This window comes from Drosophila takahashii, chromosome 3R (genome assembly GCF_030179915.1).
Source record: "Drosophila takahashii strain IR98-3 E-12201 chromosome 3R, DtakHiC1v2, whole genome shotgun sequence".
Taxonomy (NCBI): Eukaryota; Metazoa; Arthropoda; class Insecta; order Diptera; family Drosophilidae; genus Drosophila; species Drosophila takahashii.
In genome coordinates, this window is record NC_091681.1 from 35,836,323 (window position 1) to 35,849,186 (window position 12,864).

General features: G+C 39.8%; 1 protein-coding gene across 1 annotated transcript; it reads left to right on the forward strand.

The window, feature by feature from the left end:
- The first annotated feature begins 3,259 nt into the window (after window positions 1-3,259).
- On the forward strand, window positions 3,260-8,426 carry dmrt99B (doublesex-Mab related 99B). The gene is made up of 4 exons (XM_017144997.3): window positions 3,260-3,488; window positions 3,553-3,654; window positions 4,247-4,658; window positions 7,490-8,426. The coding sequence occupies exons 1-4, from the start codon at window positions 3,342-3,344 to the stop codon at window positions 8,362-8,364; spliced, it is 1,536 nt and encodes a 511-aa protein (XP_017000486.2). The 5' UTR covers window positions 3,260-3,341; the 3' UTR covers window positions 8,365-8,426.
- The last annotated feature ends 4,438 nt before the right edge of the window (window positions 8,427-12,864 follow it).

Sequence of the window (12,864 nt, forward strand, 5' to 3'; positions counted from 1 at the left end):
TTATTTAAAGATTTCTTAAATATTAATGATTTGAATTGATGCTTTATTATTTGGTTATTTAATAAAAATATATATATATCTATTTTGAAATTATTAAAAAGTGGTTATATTTTAATATAGTTTCTTTTAAAGAAAATAAGATATATGTGTTGTAGATATTGGAATTTCATATGAATAAGAAAAATTTTTTAAGAATTTTAAATATATAAAAATTATATAAAAAAACTTTTGATTAACCAAATGCATTCTATACAAAAACATCCTAATTTGATCATTAGCTTATCCCCTTTTTGCGATCTATGATTTTGTTTCCTTATTTCTGGCCTGCTAAGTAGGGTATTTATAATTCCTCAGATCTCATTTGATTGATTTCCATTTCTTGCTATGATTTTTTGTTGATTTCATTTCCATTGTTGTTGCCATGCTGGGCATGTTGCCTTGGCTGTTGATTATTATTGTGTGCCACTGTGTGCGCGCCTTATATTGTTTGTATTGGACCGCCGCCTGTTCACCCCCTCTCCCTTCCTTCACCACCTTCCGTACCGCCAATCCCTTCACCTCCCTCTCCCCATCCCCCTTCGCCTTTTGGGGGGCCGCTCAAGCGTGAAGAGAGCCAGCCAAGCCGACGACATAATGGACATGTTTCAGCTTTTGTTGTCGGCACTACACGGAAAACAACAATTGGGTATTGTTTACAATTGCAGAAATATAAAGTCAAGTATTTAATGTAAGCTATTTTTAAAGATTTATAATAAATGTGAGCATAGAATTATAGATATTATTATTTGTTTGAAAAAATCTTGTTGAAACCATTTTATATTTTTTAAAAGAAAAGAAGATCAAGTATTTTATAAAATATTTATTATAATTATAAACATAGAATTAAAGATATTATTATTTGTTTGGAAAAATCTTGTTCAAACAATTTTTTATTTTTTTAAAGAAAAGAAGATTTTTTAACTTACCATAATCTGTGTATAATTTATGTAAAGAATTTTGTAAATTTATTTTCATTGCTTAAATATTCTTCTAGTTATTTAAAAGCTACTTCTGAAATATTTTTCCCGGTGCAGCAACAACAACAAAGTAAGTTGTCATCTCCAGCGCTGCTCAACTAATTTGCATATTTGGTCGCAGTAAAAACACTTTATAAGTGGCCACCCAGGGCAGCTGTCTGCGTGAGTGTGTGTGAGAGTATAGGTGTGTGTATATAGGCGTACTTTAAACAAAGTTAAAATGCGAGAAATTGGCCCTGCGCAAAACACCAGTAGCTCCACGGTAGCAGCAACTTCTAGCCATTTACTGTTGCCAACAACTGTGACCGGGCCAAAAAGGCGACTTCAGCGGAACTGGAACTGCCCCTATTTTGTATGTGTGTGTGTGTGTGTGTGAGTGCTCTAAGGACCTCCACACACACAGTCACAAACACAAGCGCAGACAGACTGGAAACTTGTTTCTTTTGGCCAACTTGTACAACATTGTTGCCGCTTAATGTTCTTCTATTTTTACAGTGTGCGTGAGAGCCAAGGCTCCTCCCCTTTGTGGGCGGGGTCTCCTTGAGAGAGAGAAACTCTCAGAGAGAGAGAGAAAGAGGCAGAGCATTTCCGGCGGAGAGCGACAGATTCAGGCGCGCGCAATGTCGCTGTCTCGTTTGTTCGCTACTCTCGCACACAGTTTGTTTCAATTGCAATTATTTTGTAACATTCCAATAGGCCAGGCCAACCCACCGCCCAGGAAGGAAAAAAAGAAAAACATATAAAAAACCTCTCATTCCAACGCAGCAGGATATCAACCACATTATGTAAAGGACTCTTTATGTAGAAAGCATTTGTTCCTTCTTTTTTTTATATTTTTTCTCGAATTCTTTATTGTTTCAAGTTTATAGCAAAATGTATTAACTCATATTCACATTTCATTGCTCACTGTATTTAATTATTAAATGTTTAAAAGTCTTACCAAAAGTATTAATCAAACCCAAGTGATTCTGAACTTATTTTAAATAATCTAATACACTAAATTATAAATACATTATTTGAATCTGCATTTTTGCGGATTGTGCATTTATTAAAATATTATAAACTTAAGGAAATTAGAAATTGTTTATCATTTATTAATTTATAATAGCTTAACTTGTTCAGAGAAAGGTTCAAAATGATTTAATTGAGATTAATTAATTAAATACAGTTTGAAACAACTTAAAAACGATAAACACAACCCTTAAAGAAAACCACTTAAGATGTTTTTTTATATCCTTATAATATCCTTATTCTTTCAAGTATAATAATAATAAGCAATTATTTGCTTACCTGCACTTCGTTCTTTTATTCATGGAGATTTTAGCACGCACTTCAGACATTTTTGAACAACTTCAGCTGGGAATGTGCCAAAAACCAAAGCGGAAACTTTTTAGTTTTGACAAAGTGAGGGGTAAATGAAATAGGGGTTAGGGTAAACTAGGTAACCTCTCCAAACAAAAAGCAACCTACAGTGTCAGTTGAGTGTGTGCGTGTTAGCCATGCCAACCAGCGGCGAGGTCGCAACAACAACGCTTTTGGTTGGCTATTCCATTAGTCCAAAGCCCAAAGCGAAAAGCGCTCTCACATTTGCTATATATGAAAAAAAAACGAAGAGGAAATTGTGAAACAAAGGCAACAAAGAAAATGAAAGAAACCCCAAACAACCACCAGTGCAGCACCACTAAGGCACCACCACCACCACAGTAGCACCACCACCACCATCGCAGAACCAACCAGTCGGCAGTACGAAGTGCTCTCCTCCCTCCACATTACTCATACGCCGCGTCGCCGCCTCGAGTGCACAATTTTGTATACAGTACCAAATTAGATTTGAAACTTTTTTCTTAATTGCCAGCAGCCCCTCTGCCGACGTCGACAGAGACAGAGACGCCGTCGCCGACGCAGGCAGCTGCGCCACACAAAGGTGGTTGCAACACTCTCTGAATCCCTGAAATCCTTGTACATACACACTTTGCAACCCTCGTTTGCCGAGCCGCTTTTGTATTGGTAAATGTTGCCGCTTGCCGCCATTGCTGAACGACGCCGTCGATGATTTTGCTGCTGGGCTGCGCTGCTCCATCGTTTAGGCCAAAAAGTTGAATCAGTTGCAATCGAATGCTCAGTGTGTCATGTCGTCAGCGCGCGTGGTTCTTAAAAATATGTCTCAGGTGTAAAAAATATATACAAAATCGGAATAAATTGTTTAAAAACAAGAAACAAAAATATTAAAAACTTATAATCAAAAACAAAGAAACCTTAACAAGTGAAGTGTGTGCTGGGAAGTTCATCGAAAAACTTCAAATAAATCTTAGATAAATCCCCACCATGAGTCTGCCGTCGGGTGTGGACATGCAGAATCTGATGTCGCAGCATCCGGTTTTGGGTGCCCTGCCACCTGCTTTCTTCCTACGAGCCGCCTCCGAACGCTATCAACGGACGCCCAAGTGCGCCCGCTGCAGGAACCATGGCGTGGTAGGTCCTTCGAATGGCTCTACCATCTGGAATTTTTTCTCAATTTTTCCCGAAACCCTTGCAGGTCAGCGCCTTGAAGGGCCACAAACGCTATTGCCGCTGGCGGGATTGTGTCTGCGCCAAATGCACGCTAATTGCGGAACGCCAAAGGGTTATGGCTGCTCAGGTGGGTCTCATATAGAAGATATAGAGGGAATTACCTACGCACAATTGGAAAAATTAAAAATAGAAAGATAATAATAACATTAAGAGTAAAAAATCGTAGCTCAATGATTAATATTGGTAAACAGGAAAAAAAATCGATATGAAATAGGATCAATTCTAACTTATTTATTTCTAATTAATTTATCTAATCTGTTCTTATTTTTCTTATTTTATATGAATGATATGAATAACTTGATCTTTAAACAACATGCAATTGACCAGCACATAACGATCTGATCTATTGTCAATTTCTTTTCCTTGTAAAAATATCACTAAATAAGGATCGAAAGAAAATAACACTAACATTTTCTTAGTTTGTAATAAGGGACAGTTCATAATTTGAATTTTATTATTTAGATAAAGCCTTTAATATTGATTTTTATATAAAAAAAAATTTTGAATGGAGAAGTAGATTTAGCAATAATATATCTATAAGAATAGTTAACAAGCTTCAAAATTGTATTTATAAGTTGCTAGACTGGGGCTTCAGAGTAACCAATATTACACTCCGCTGATCAAAGATCCGTTTTCCGCCATTTCCCTCTTTCTTACAGGTGGCACTCCGTCGCCAGCAGGCCCAGGAAGAGAACGAGGCCCGCGAACTGGGCCTCCTATACACCTCCGTTCCTGGCCAACAAAATGGCAGTGACAGTGCCACGCCCACACCGCACAGCCCTAATCACAGCGGTGGCAGCGGTGGTTCCGCCAGCGGAGGATCCGGCCAGAATGGCGTCTTTCACGGCGGCATTCCCTCGCCACCGAGCGACGGCTTCGAGCCCAGCTCCACTCCCAATCATCACCAGCAGTCGCAGCAGCAACAGTCGCACCACCAGCAGCAGCACAGCCACCAGCACCCGACATCCCAGCGATTCAATGGCAACGAATCCGACACGGATCTGCGCACCCGTTCCGAGCACCTCAGCGTGGGCTTCTCGCCCACGAGAACCGAGTTGGACGAGAGTCCCGGTAAGTTCAAGAAATAATATTACAAAGATTACACAGTGAACAAAATGTGTGCTCGTGTTTGAGAATAACGAAAAGAAATAGGTGGAAAATGTATAGAGAAAATGTAGAGTGACCAATTTGGATACTAATAAAATAGGACCCCAAAAAAACGGGTAGTAGGAACTGCAGCCTAAACGGCTAGACATAAAAATCTAAATCCAAAATCCGAAATTCGGCAATAATTATTTATATAAAATAATATAAAAACCTATGTTACATACCCTTGAAAATCCGTCGGCATCACAATCTTCTTTAAAAGCCCTTTACGCCTGGCCTCTTCGCCAAGAGTTGTTCAAAATCTTTGGGGCAGGGGATCCAAGTTAAAAGCGCGTTAAGAAAAATTTGTTTTCGATTGTTAAAAAGCCAGCGGTGCATAAAGTGCCACACTCGCGGTTGCAGCTGCACATGTGAGCAAGTGGCGAAGTGGTGCTAGTGTGTGGGGCGTAGGTGTTGTTTTGACAAAGATTTAGCCAGCCAAGCTGCAGTCCTGCACTTTGCCAAACGGCGCGTGAAAACGTTGGGGTTGCGATCAAGTTAAGTTAACGGGGGACCCAGGACATTAAGGAGCTCAAATTGCAACAATTAAGTTAAAGTCCTCGTTACGAAGTCAGTACTTCATTTGTCACCCCATTTATAAGGTTTTTAAAAATAATAAAGCGAGGTTTTAAAGAGCAAAAAGTGTAATTTACAGAGTTTCAAGAAATTTATTAGGAAAAAATAATAAAATAATAGCTATAGATATCAAAAAACACTTGCGTAATAAGAATACTTCCCACATAGGTTGTTTATTAAAATCATTCGGCAACATCAGCCTTTCTTCTATTCTTTTCCATACAAATCGAAGCCTCTCAAGAGCTAAACAAAAAAGGTTATTGTAACATTATCCAATATTATTTGGTATTATCCGCAATAAGCCAATCAATTCCTGGCAGATCATCTCAGGCGGATTGCCTTACCAGCCCAACTCCATAAAATGCCAAACAGTTACAAAGTCTGTCAAGGATATCAAGACCTTTCTTCGACCTCACCCACTCATTAGGTCTATCTGTTGTCCTGGGGGTTAAAAAACCCCATGCTGAGGGTCTTGGCAGGGCAGAGTAACGTGAGATACTTCCCCCCGTGTCCCACCTCACTTGTCTTTATTTGTTTGCCCTTTTAAAGGATGGTGTTTTCTTTTTTTTCTGCTCGAGAAAGAAAAACACACCAGGATTCTCACGCGAATCAATCGAGAAAACCTGTCCATTTAAGTACTAGACTCTTTATTTGCAATGAAATCCAAGACGATTTCACGCTTGAATTTTTATTTTTCGGCTACAGAGAATTCACAGTATTGGGTATTGGTATCCACGCACCCTCGACTTAATTAAATTTTCACTGCGGCTTCGTCAACTGCAAAATCAAACAGACAAAAAAATATCATATAGCTTGTTTCATTTGTGAAGAAAAAACAGCAGGTTGTCCCTCGTTGGCATGTCAACGCATCCTGATCTCCCCACTCCATCGTCCACCACTTTTGTTTGTTTGCAATGCCCCTGATTACATTTTTTCCCATTTCTACATTTGATACTTTTATTTGCTCTGAACTGCCAAGTGGAAAACCGCACAGTTTCCTTCACTTGCTACCTGATTCACTCGCTGATGGGGAAATCGATATCAGAGTTTGGGAAAACAACTAGATAGGGGAAAATTGCTTAATTCGTAGGAGAATTAGGAAAATGAGAATGTAAATTATAGAAATAAAACAAGAGAGAACGCTATAGTCGGGTTGTTGTCCCGACTATCTAATACCCGTCACTCAGCTAAAGGGAGTGCGAACGCTGTGTCGGGTTGGTGTCCCGACTAATAATCGTAACTCAGCTAAAGGGAGTGCGAGGGAGATAGATATATAATTTTTGATTGCGTATAACTTTTTAATGAATGGTCCGATTTGAAAAATGTCTTCTACATTTCGATAGGTATAAATATACACAACAAAATTGCATTTATACTTCTCGGAAATCTTTAAAGATGTGGGCGCAGGACCCATTTTAAAATCGTTAGTGGGCGATTGTGGGCGTTAGAGGGGGCGTGGCGCTCGGCTAAAATAAACTTGCGCTGCGTAGGAAGCCAAAGAATATGTGTGGGAAATCTCAACCTTCTAGCTTTTGTAGTTTCTGAGATCTCAGCGTTCATACAGACGGACAGACAGACAGACAGACAGACAGACAGACGGACAGACGGACAGACGGACAGACGGACATGGCTAGATCGACTCGGCTAGTGACCCTGATCAAGAATATATATACTTAATGGGGTCGGAAACGCTTCCTTCTAGCTGTTACATACTTTTGCACGAATCTAGTATACCCTTTTACTCTACGAGTAACGGGTATAATTAATATGCTTTTGTGATTTCGTTTTTATGTTATACCCTTCCTCTATTTTATTTAATATTTATTTGAACTCAAAAAATATAGGGTGATAGAAAATATCAAGTAGAAACTAGTGGCAGATTCAGAATTGGATTGTGGGGGGAGTTTTTTTCACATTTCCTTTCATATTTTACCCTAGTGGTATGGAGATATATTAGATCTTGAAAATTATCTTTTTTTTTTATATTTTGACTATATCGATTCGATAATATCAATGTTTTAAAGGGAAACACACAAATTAAATATTGATAAATAGCCAACTTTCCATATTTTTTATTCTTTTATCAGAAATTTAAGAGCTAGAAACCCTTTTATTAAATAATAATTAGTTTTTCAACTGTTGACTAATTTCCACCCCTTCGCTCTTATTTTTTCTTGCAGTTTCCAAGCGTGGCGCCGCCTTGTCCAACGAAACCGACCAGGACACGGGCTCCGAGTCCGGGTCACCGAGCAGTCCGCGGCCCAAGGTCGCGGGCCTCTTCAATCTGACCGCCAGCTTGTCGCCCGCCCGCACAGGACCGCCCAGCTCGCCGGAATCCGATTTGGATGTAGATTCGGCGCCCGATGAGGCCACCCCCGAGAATCTGAGTCTCAAAAAGGAGGACAGCCAATCGCCACCGAATACGCCCGCCGAGAATCTGCATTTGCTGCGATCCTTTGGCAGCAGTCATGCCCAGGGTTTCCTGCCATATCATCACACGCAGTTCCTGGCTGCCGCCGGTTTGCCCGCCCACCACCACCCACCGGCGCACTCGCCGCACCACCAGCAGCAGCAGCAGAACCACCTACCACAGCACCACCAACAACAGCAACAGCAGCAGCAACAACAACAGCAGCAGCAACAGCAGAGATCTCCCATCGATGTCCTCATGAGGGTTTTTCCCAACCGCCGGCGCAGCGATGTGGAGCAACTGATGCAGCGATTCCGCGGCGATGTCCTTCAGGCCATGGAGTGCATGTTGGCTGGCGAGGATTTGGGCCAGACACCGCCGCCGCCACAGGTGCCGCCCTCGCCGCCCTTTCCCATGAAGTCGGCCTTCTCGCCGCTGGTACCGCCTTCCGTGTTTGGATCGCCCACCCATCGCTATCATCCCTTCATGCAGGCGCATGCCAAGCGGTTCCTCACGGCTCCCTATGCTGGAACCGGATATCTGCCGGGAGTCCTGAGTGCGGCGGACATAGAGCAGTCGGAGTCGAATGGAGCGGGGGGCATAGGCTTGGATCGCACCAGCAACGCCGGGGATTCCCAGGATTGAGGCAGCGAGGTGGCCGTTTTCAGGCCTTTCGAGTAGAGCGCGAAAATGATCGATATTTTCGATATTTTAACAATATCGATGTTTTCAAGGGAAAACTCCTTTTAAATATCGAGAAATAGCAAACTGCCGATAATTTTTCAAGCTCTACTTTCGAGTAAGATCCTACACTGCGGGAAAAAAGAAAAACCTTCCAAATTAAAGTATGAAAAGGTCAAAAAGAAGGATTACTTATGGGTTTTTCCTATTATTTACAATCATTTGTTTTCAATCAAAAAGTGTAATTTTTATTTCTGGATTAGTGATTCACTTTTTGTAAATTTTTCCCCAGTGTAAGTCCCCGTTTGGTCCTAGCTATGCCTAAAAAGTAAAAGTGTAAATTATATTTACCCCTGAAATTCTAGCCCAAGTATTGTAACATAGAAATCGTAATAATAATAATAATATGTTTAATGAATTAAAACCCTAAGAAAACCATACACTCGATCCCAGTTAAGAGCCATAAGATGTATTTGTTTAGCTAAAATTAATGTAATACTTGAGATGAGATTATTGTGTAAGGATCTGTTTTGATTGCAACCATATAAATGTGTACCATATAAATACGAGCATATATATTATATATCATATTATGTCCTAGATAAAGTACATTTCAAACACTGTGTTAAAGTATTTAATAAATCTACGAAATAATTCAATAAAATTAAATGAAGCAATTACATGGTTTTGGATTTTTATTGGGAAATTATAGGGTGAATATTTAAGATTGGAAATTATACGAAATTTAAAGAAAGTTGTTTAAGTTGTTAAAAGATAACAAAGAAGCGAATATATGATCAAATAAAGATACAAAATTTATTTCACTACTCAGGATTACATTTTTGAAATAGTCAAATAATATTTCAATTGTTTTGCTAACCGTATAATTCCTCCCCTTATTGTTCTCAATGGCTTAGAGCCTTCTCCTAATGCCTCACTAATCAGATCAATTAATAAAAATATTTAATGTAAAACTGCCATTGTTTGGCTATCGTCCGAGGCCCAAGGGATGGCTAAGTAAATATTTAATTTTCACAGCACGTAATTTATAATCGTGAGAAGTTGGCCCCGAGAACAATGGACTGCCCACAAATACAACCCCCAACAAATACAAAACTAGTGCAATTATAGAGGCCACCCACGAGTCGAAAATTCCCAATTGGTCATCACAATGGACGATGGCCAAAATAATAATGCGAAGCGTTAATCCGTATCATCATTATCTATTTGCCACTATTTTGAGGGCAAATGCCACACGACCCCCAAAATGCCAGGGAAAACTAACCGGGAAAAGTGTGAAATCCTTTCACACATAAACGGGTCGAGCTGTTTTTGTTTTGCCCATTCGGACACACGACACGATAAACAAAATTATAATAAAACTAATGCCCACACGAACGCACACACATGACCAGCACATTTGCAGAAATTTTACAATGGCCAAAGGACCAAAAGGACTCGACGAATGGACAATAATATCGGTTACACACATGCCGAGTGCAAATTACAAAACTATTTTCCAACATGCGACTGAATGGATAACAAAATTAAATTATTGGATATCAATTTGTCCATTGTGCGCCTTGCCTTGCCAAACTCGAAAAGTCAACAGCAACAAGGATATGGCCAGGATATGTGTGGCCAGCTATATCCCACTCCCAATACCATTTCCATTTCCCCCCTGTATTTATGTGCCCAAAACCGAACAATAGCCTCTATGTACCATTGTCAGGGACCAACAATGCCGGTGGGTTAGGATAGCGCAGCCACAGGATCCTCAGCTCGAGTGGACAATGGCCGGCACAAAGGCAGAAAGGACGAGCAGGACGAACAGGACGAACAGGACGAACAGTCAGTCAGCCGCTCGTTGGAGGACGAGCTGTCGATAATATCTTAGAGTAGCAGCGGCCCATGTAGTTATGGACGAACAATGAAGCTGGAGGAGAGCCAAAAGTGGATATGTTACTTTGGCTCTTTTCTGGAAAGATAAAACTATATTATTTTCCCCTTTTTTATTAGTTTTTTTTAGGGATTTTTTAGAATGGTTTTGAAATAAAAGATCACAATAGATCACACTACTAATTCATTTTTATTTTTTAACTTTTTGCTTTAATTTCAAACACTTTTAATTTTTCTAATATTTATTTTGCCTATTTTAAAAAAATTCTAAAATCGGACTTTACATTAAAACGTTATCAGCAAATAATGCATTTTCCGATAGATGGCGCCACTTTCAAGCGACTGCTTGCTTTGCTGCTTTCAAATCTTTTTCTCTCTCACACTCATTCAGCTGAGTAACAGATATTTGATAGTCGAGGTACTCGAATAAAGCGCTCTCTCTTTTTTTACTAAGGGCCGGTTTCTCGAGTGCCGGCTAACATTTCTCGAACAGATAAAGTCCCTGCTAAGGCATTTTGGCTTTCTCGAGCATAAATGTGAGAGCTAACTTTGACAGGGACTCGGAGCCCCTGTTAAGCGTTTTCGACTCGATAGAATGACAGCTGATTTCCCAAAGCCAACTATGAAGAAGAAACAAAATCACAGCTGACTTTTCCTTTAAATTATACCCAAACAGCTGATGAAATAATCGAAGCATGCCATTTTTTGCGCTTTACAGCACAATTCTGTGCGTTAACAGCAGTCTGTAATTGTTTCTCGTTCAGATAAATTAAAGCAGTCGAGAAAGCGGATTTGCTTTTACGAACAGTTTATCTGGTATTTAAGTTTTTCGAACAGATAGCTATCAGGGACTTTGACAGGGACTCGAGAAACCGGCCCTAAGTCCCCTCTTTTTGGAGCTCTAAAAACTAGCTAAAAGTCCAGCACTGGTCTCAACCAGGAAACAGGAGCAAAAACAGAGGCAGCAGGCAACATGCATATGCTCCTCGAGTGGCGGCACAAAATGCATACAATGTCAGGCATGGAAATTCTTGATAATAGACAATGAATTAATAGCAGGCGATTACCAGAGGGGGTGACACTGAGCTACCAAGCCAACAAACAATCCAAACCAAACCCATCCTGGGAGCAGTAAAATGGAAAACCGACCAGCAAATAGACAGATCGAACCTCAGATACAGCCCAAAGGCAATGGGAACAAAGTACAAAAAAAGAAAGAAGAAATTGCAGGAGATATCCTAAAAAGGGGTTTCTGATGGCAGATGGCACATGCCTCTTGCGGCCTCCAGAAGTGCCGTCAATTAAAAAGCAAAGAAACGCCCAAGAAGTGGCCCACCCCAAGACCACTAAACGATTGCCGCCCAAAAGGGTTACTTAACAGCTTAGGATTAACGGGGGCATATGTTTTTCCTGGCTAATTCGAGGGTGGTCCGCTGGAGATTTCCCTTTTCCCCCCGGGGCATTAGTTTCACTTATTTGTTATTATTTGCTTTTCCACATTTCGGATGTGGAAGACGAAGACCCATGATCACAAGATGCAGCTACTCATTGGGCAATGTAACCCAACCTGCGGCTTGTCAATCGGAGGGTCAGAGGCCATATAGCAACAACTAATTTGGCAGTCCCCCCAAAAAAAACGACTCCTCTCCCCTCAGAAAATCCATAAAAAACGATGCTGTTTTGTTTTTCCAACAGACAGCGCGGGGAAACAGCCGAAGGATGAGTGAAAAAAAAATTAGAAAAGAAAACAAATGCCATTTCAAGTAGCAAACGTGTAAAGTAGGTGGCCAGACCTTTTTGCCGGGGCAGAAAAATACAGTGGAATTGTTATAGAAATATTGTTAAACTAATTTAAAATAATCTAATTAATAACATTTTTACTTTGATCAACTTAGTAAACTTAAATCATACGGGGATCCTCGAGGTGAAAAGTAAAAGACAATGAGGTATTTAAAAAGTTCGCAACAATAAAAATGTTATGTAAAATCGTTCATTTAGAACATACTTTAGTTGGCTCGAATCATACGCGAATCCATATGGTGAAAAGTGAAAGGAAATGTGGTATTTAAAAAGTTAGCTACAAAAAAAATACATCCCATTTGAAAAAATGATTATTTTTGTTCAGAAAGTTTTAAAAAATATTATTATTTTTTTGTAATTTAGTGTGAAAACTTAAAAGATTAAAATATTATACGTTAATATTACTTAGAAAATTTCTGAAAATATTTAAAAGATCTCTGGAATTAACTGTGAGGGAAAGGGAAACATTTTAATTTTAATGAAATCAACAAATTTAGAAACCTAAATAAATCCTAAACCACTGTTTCTGCATTTTTTTTTTGGGCTGGGGGCAGTTTGTCAGTCAGTCACCGTCACAGTCACAGTCGGCTAATAAGCAGAGAGTCCATCAGAAATAGTGAAACCTGCGCGCTTTGTTGGGCAACTGCCAAAACGATGAGAAATCAATTTTTTTGGATTCATTTCTCGGATCGCTTGGGTTTGTTTTGCTTTTGATTCTCGGGTTGTTAGTTGTGTTTGCCGCCCAAGCAGCCAACACATGATACG

Bases quoted from the DNA above. Each gene is read 5' to 3' on its own strand.
- dmrt99B (XM_017144997.3), top strand. From the start codon at position 3,342: ATGAGTCTGCCGTCGGGTGTGGACATGCAGAATCTGATGTCGCAGCAT. The intron at 3,489-3,552 runs GTAGGTCCTTCG...AAACCCTTGCAG, and splicing joins GCTGCAGGAACCATGGCGTG to GTCAGCGCCTTGAAGGGCCA. The intron at 4,659-7,489 runs GTAAGTTCAAGA...TTTTTCTTGCAG, and splicing joins CGAGTTGGACGAGAGTCCCG to TTTCCAAGCGTGGCGCCGCC.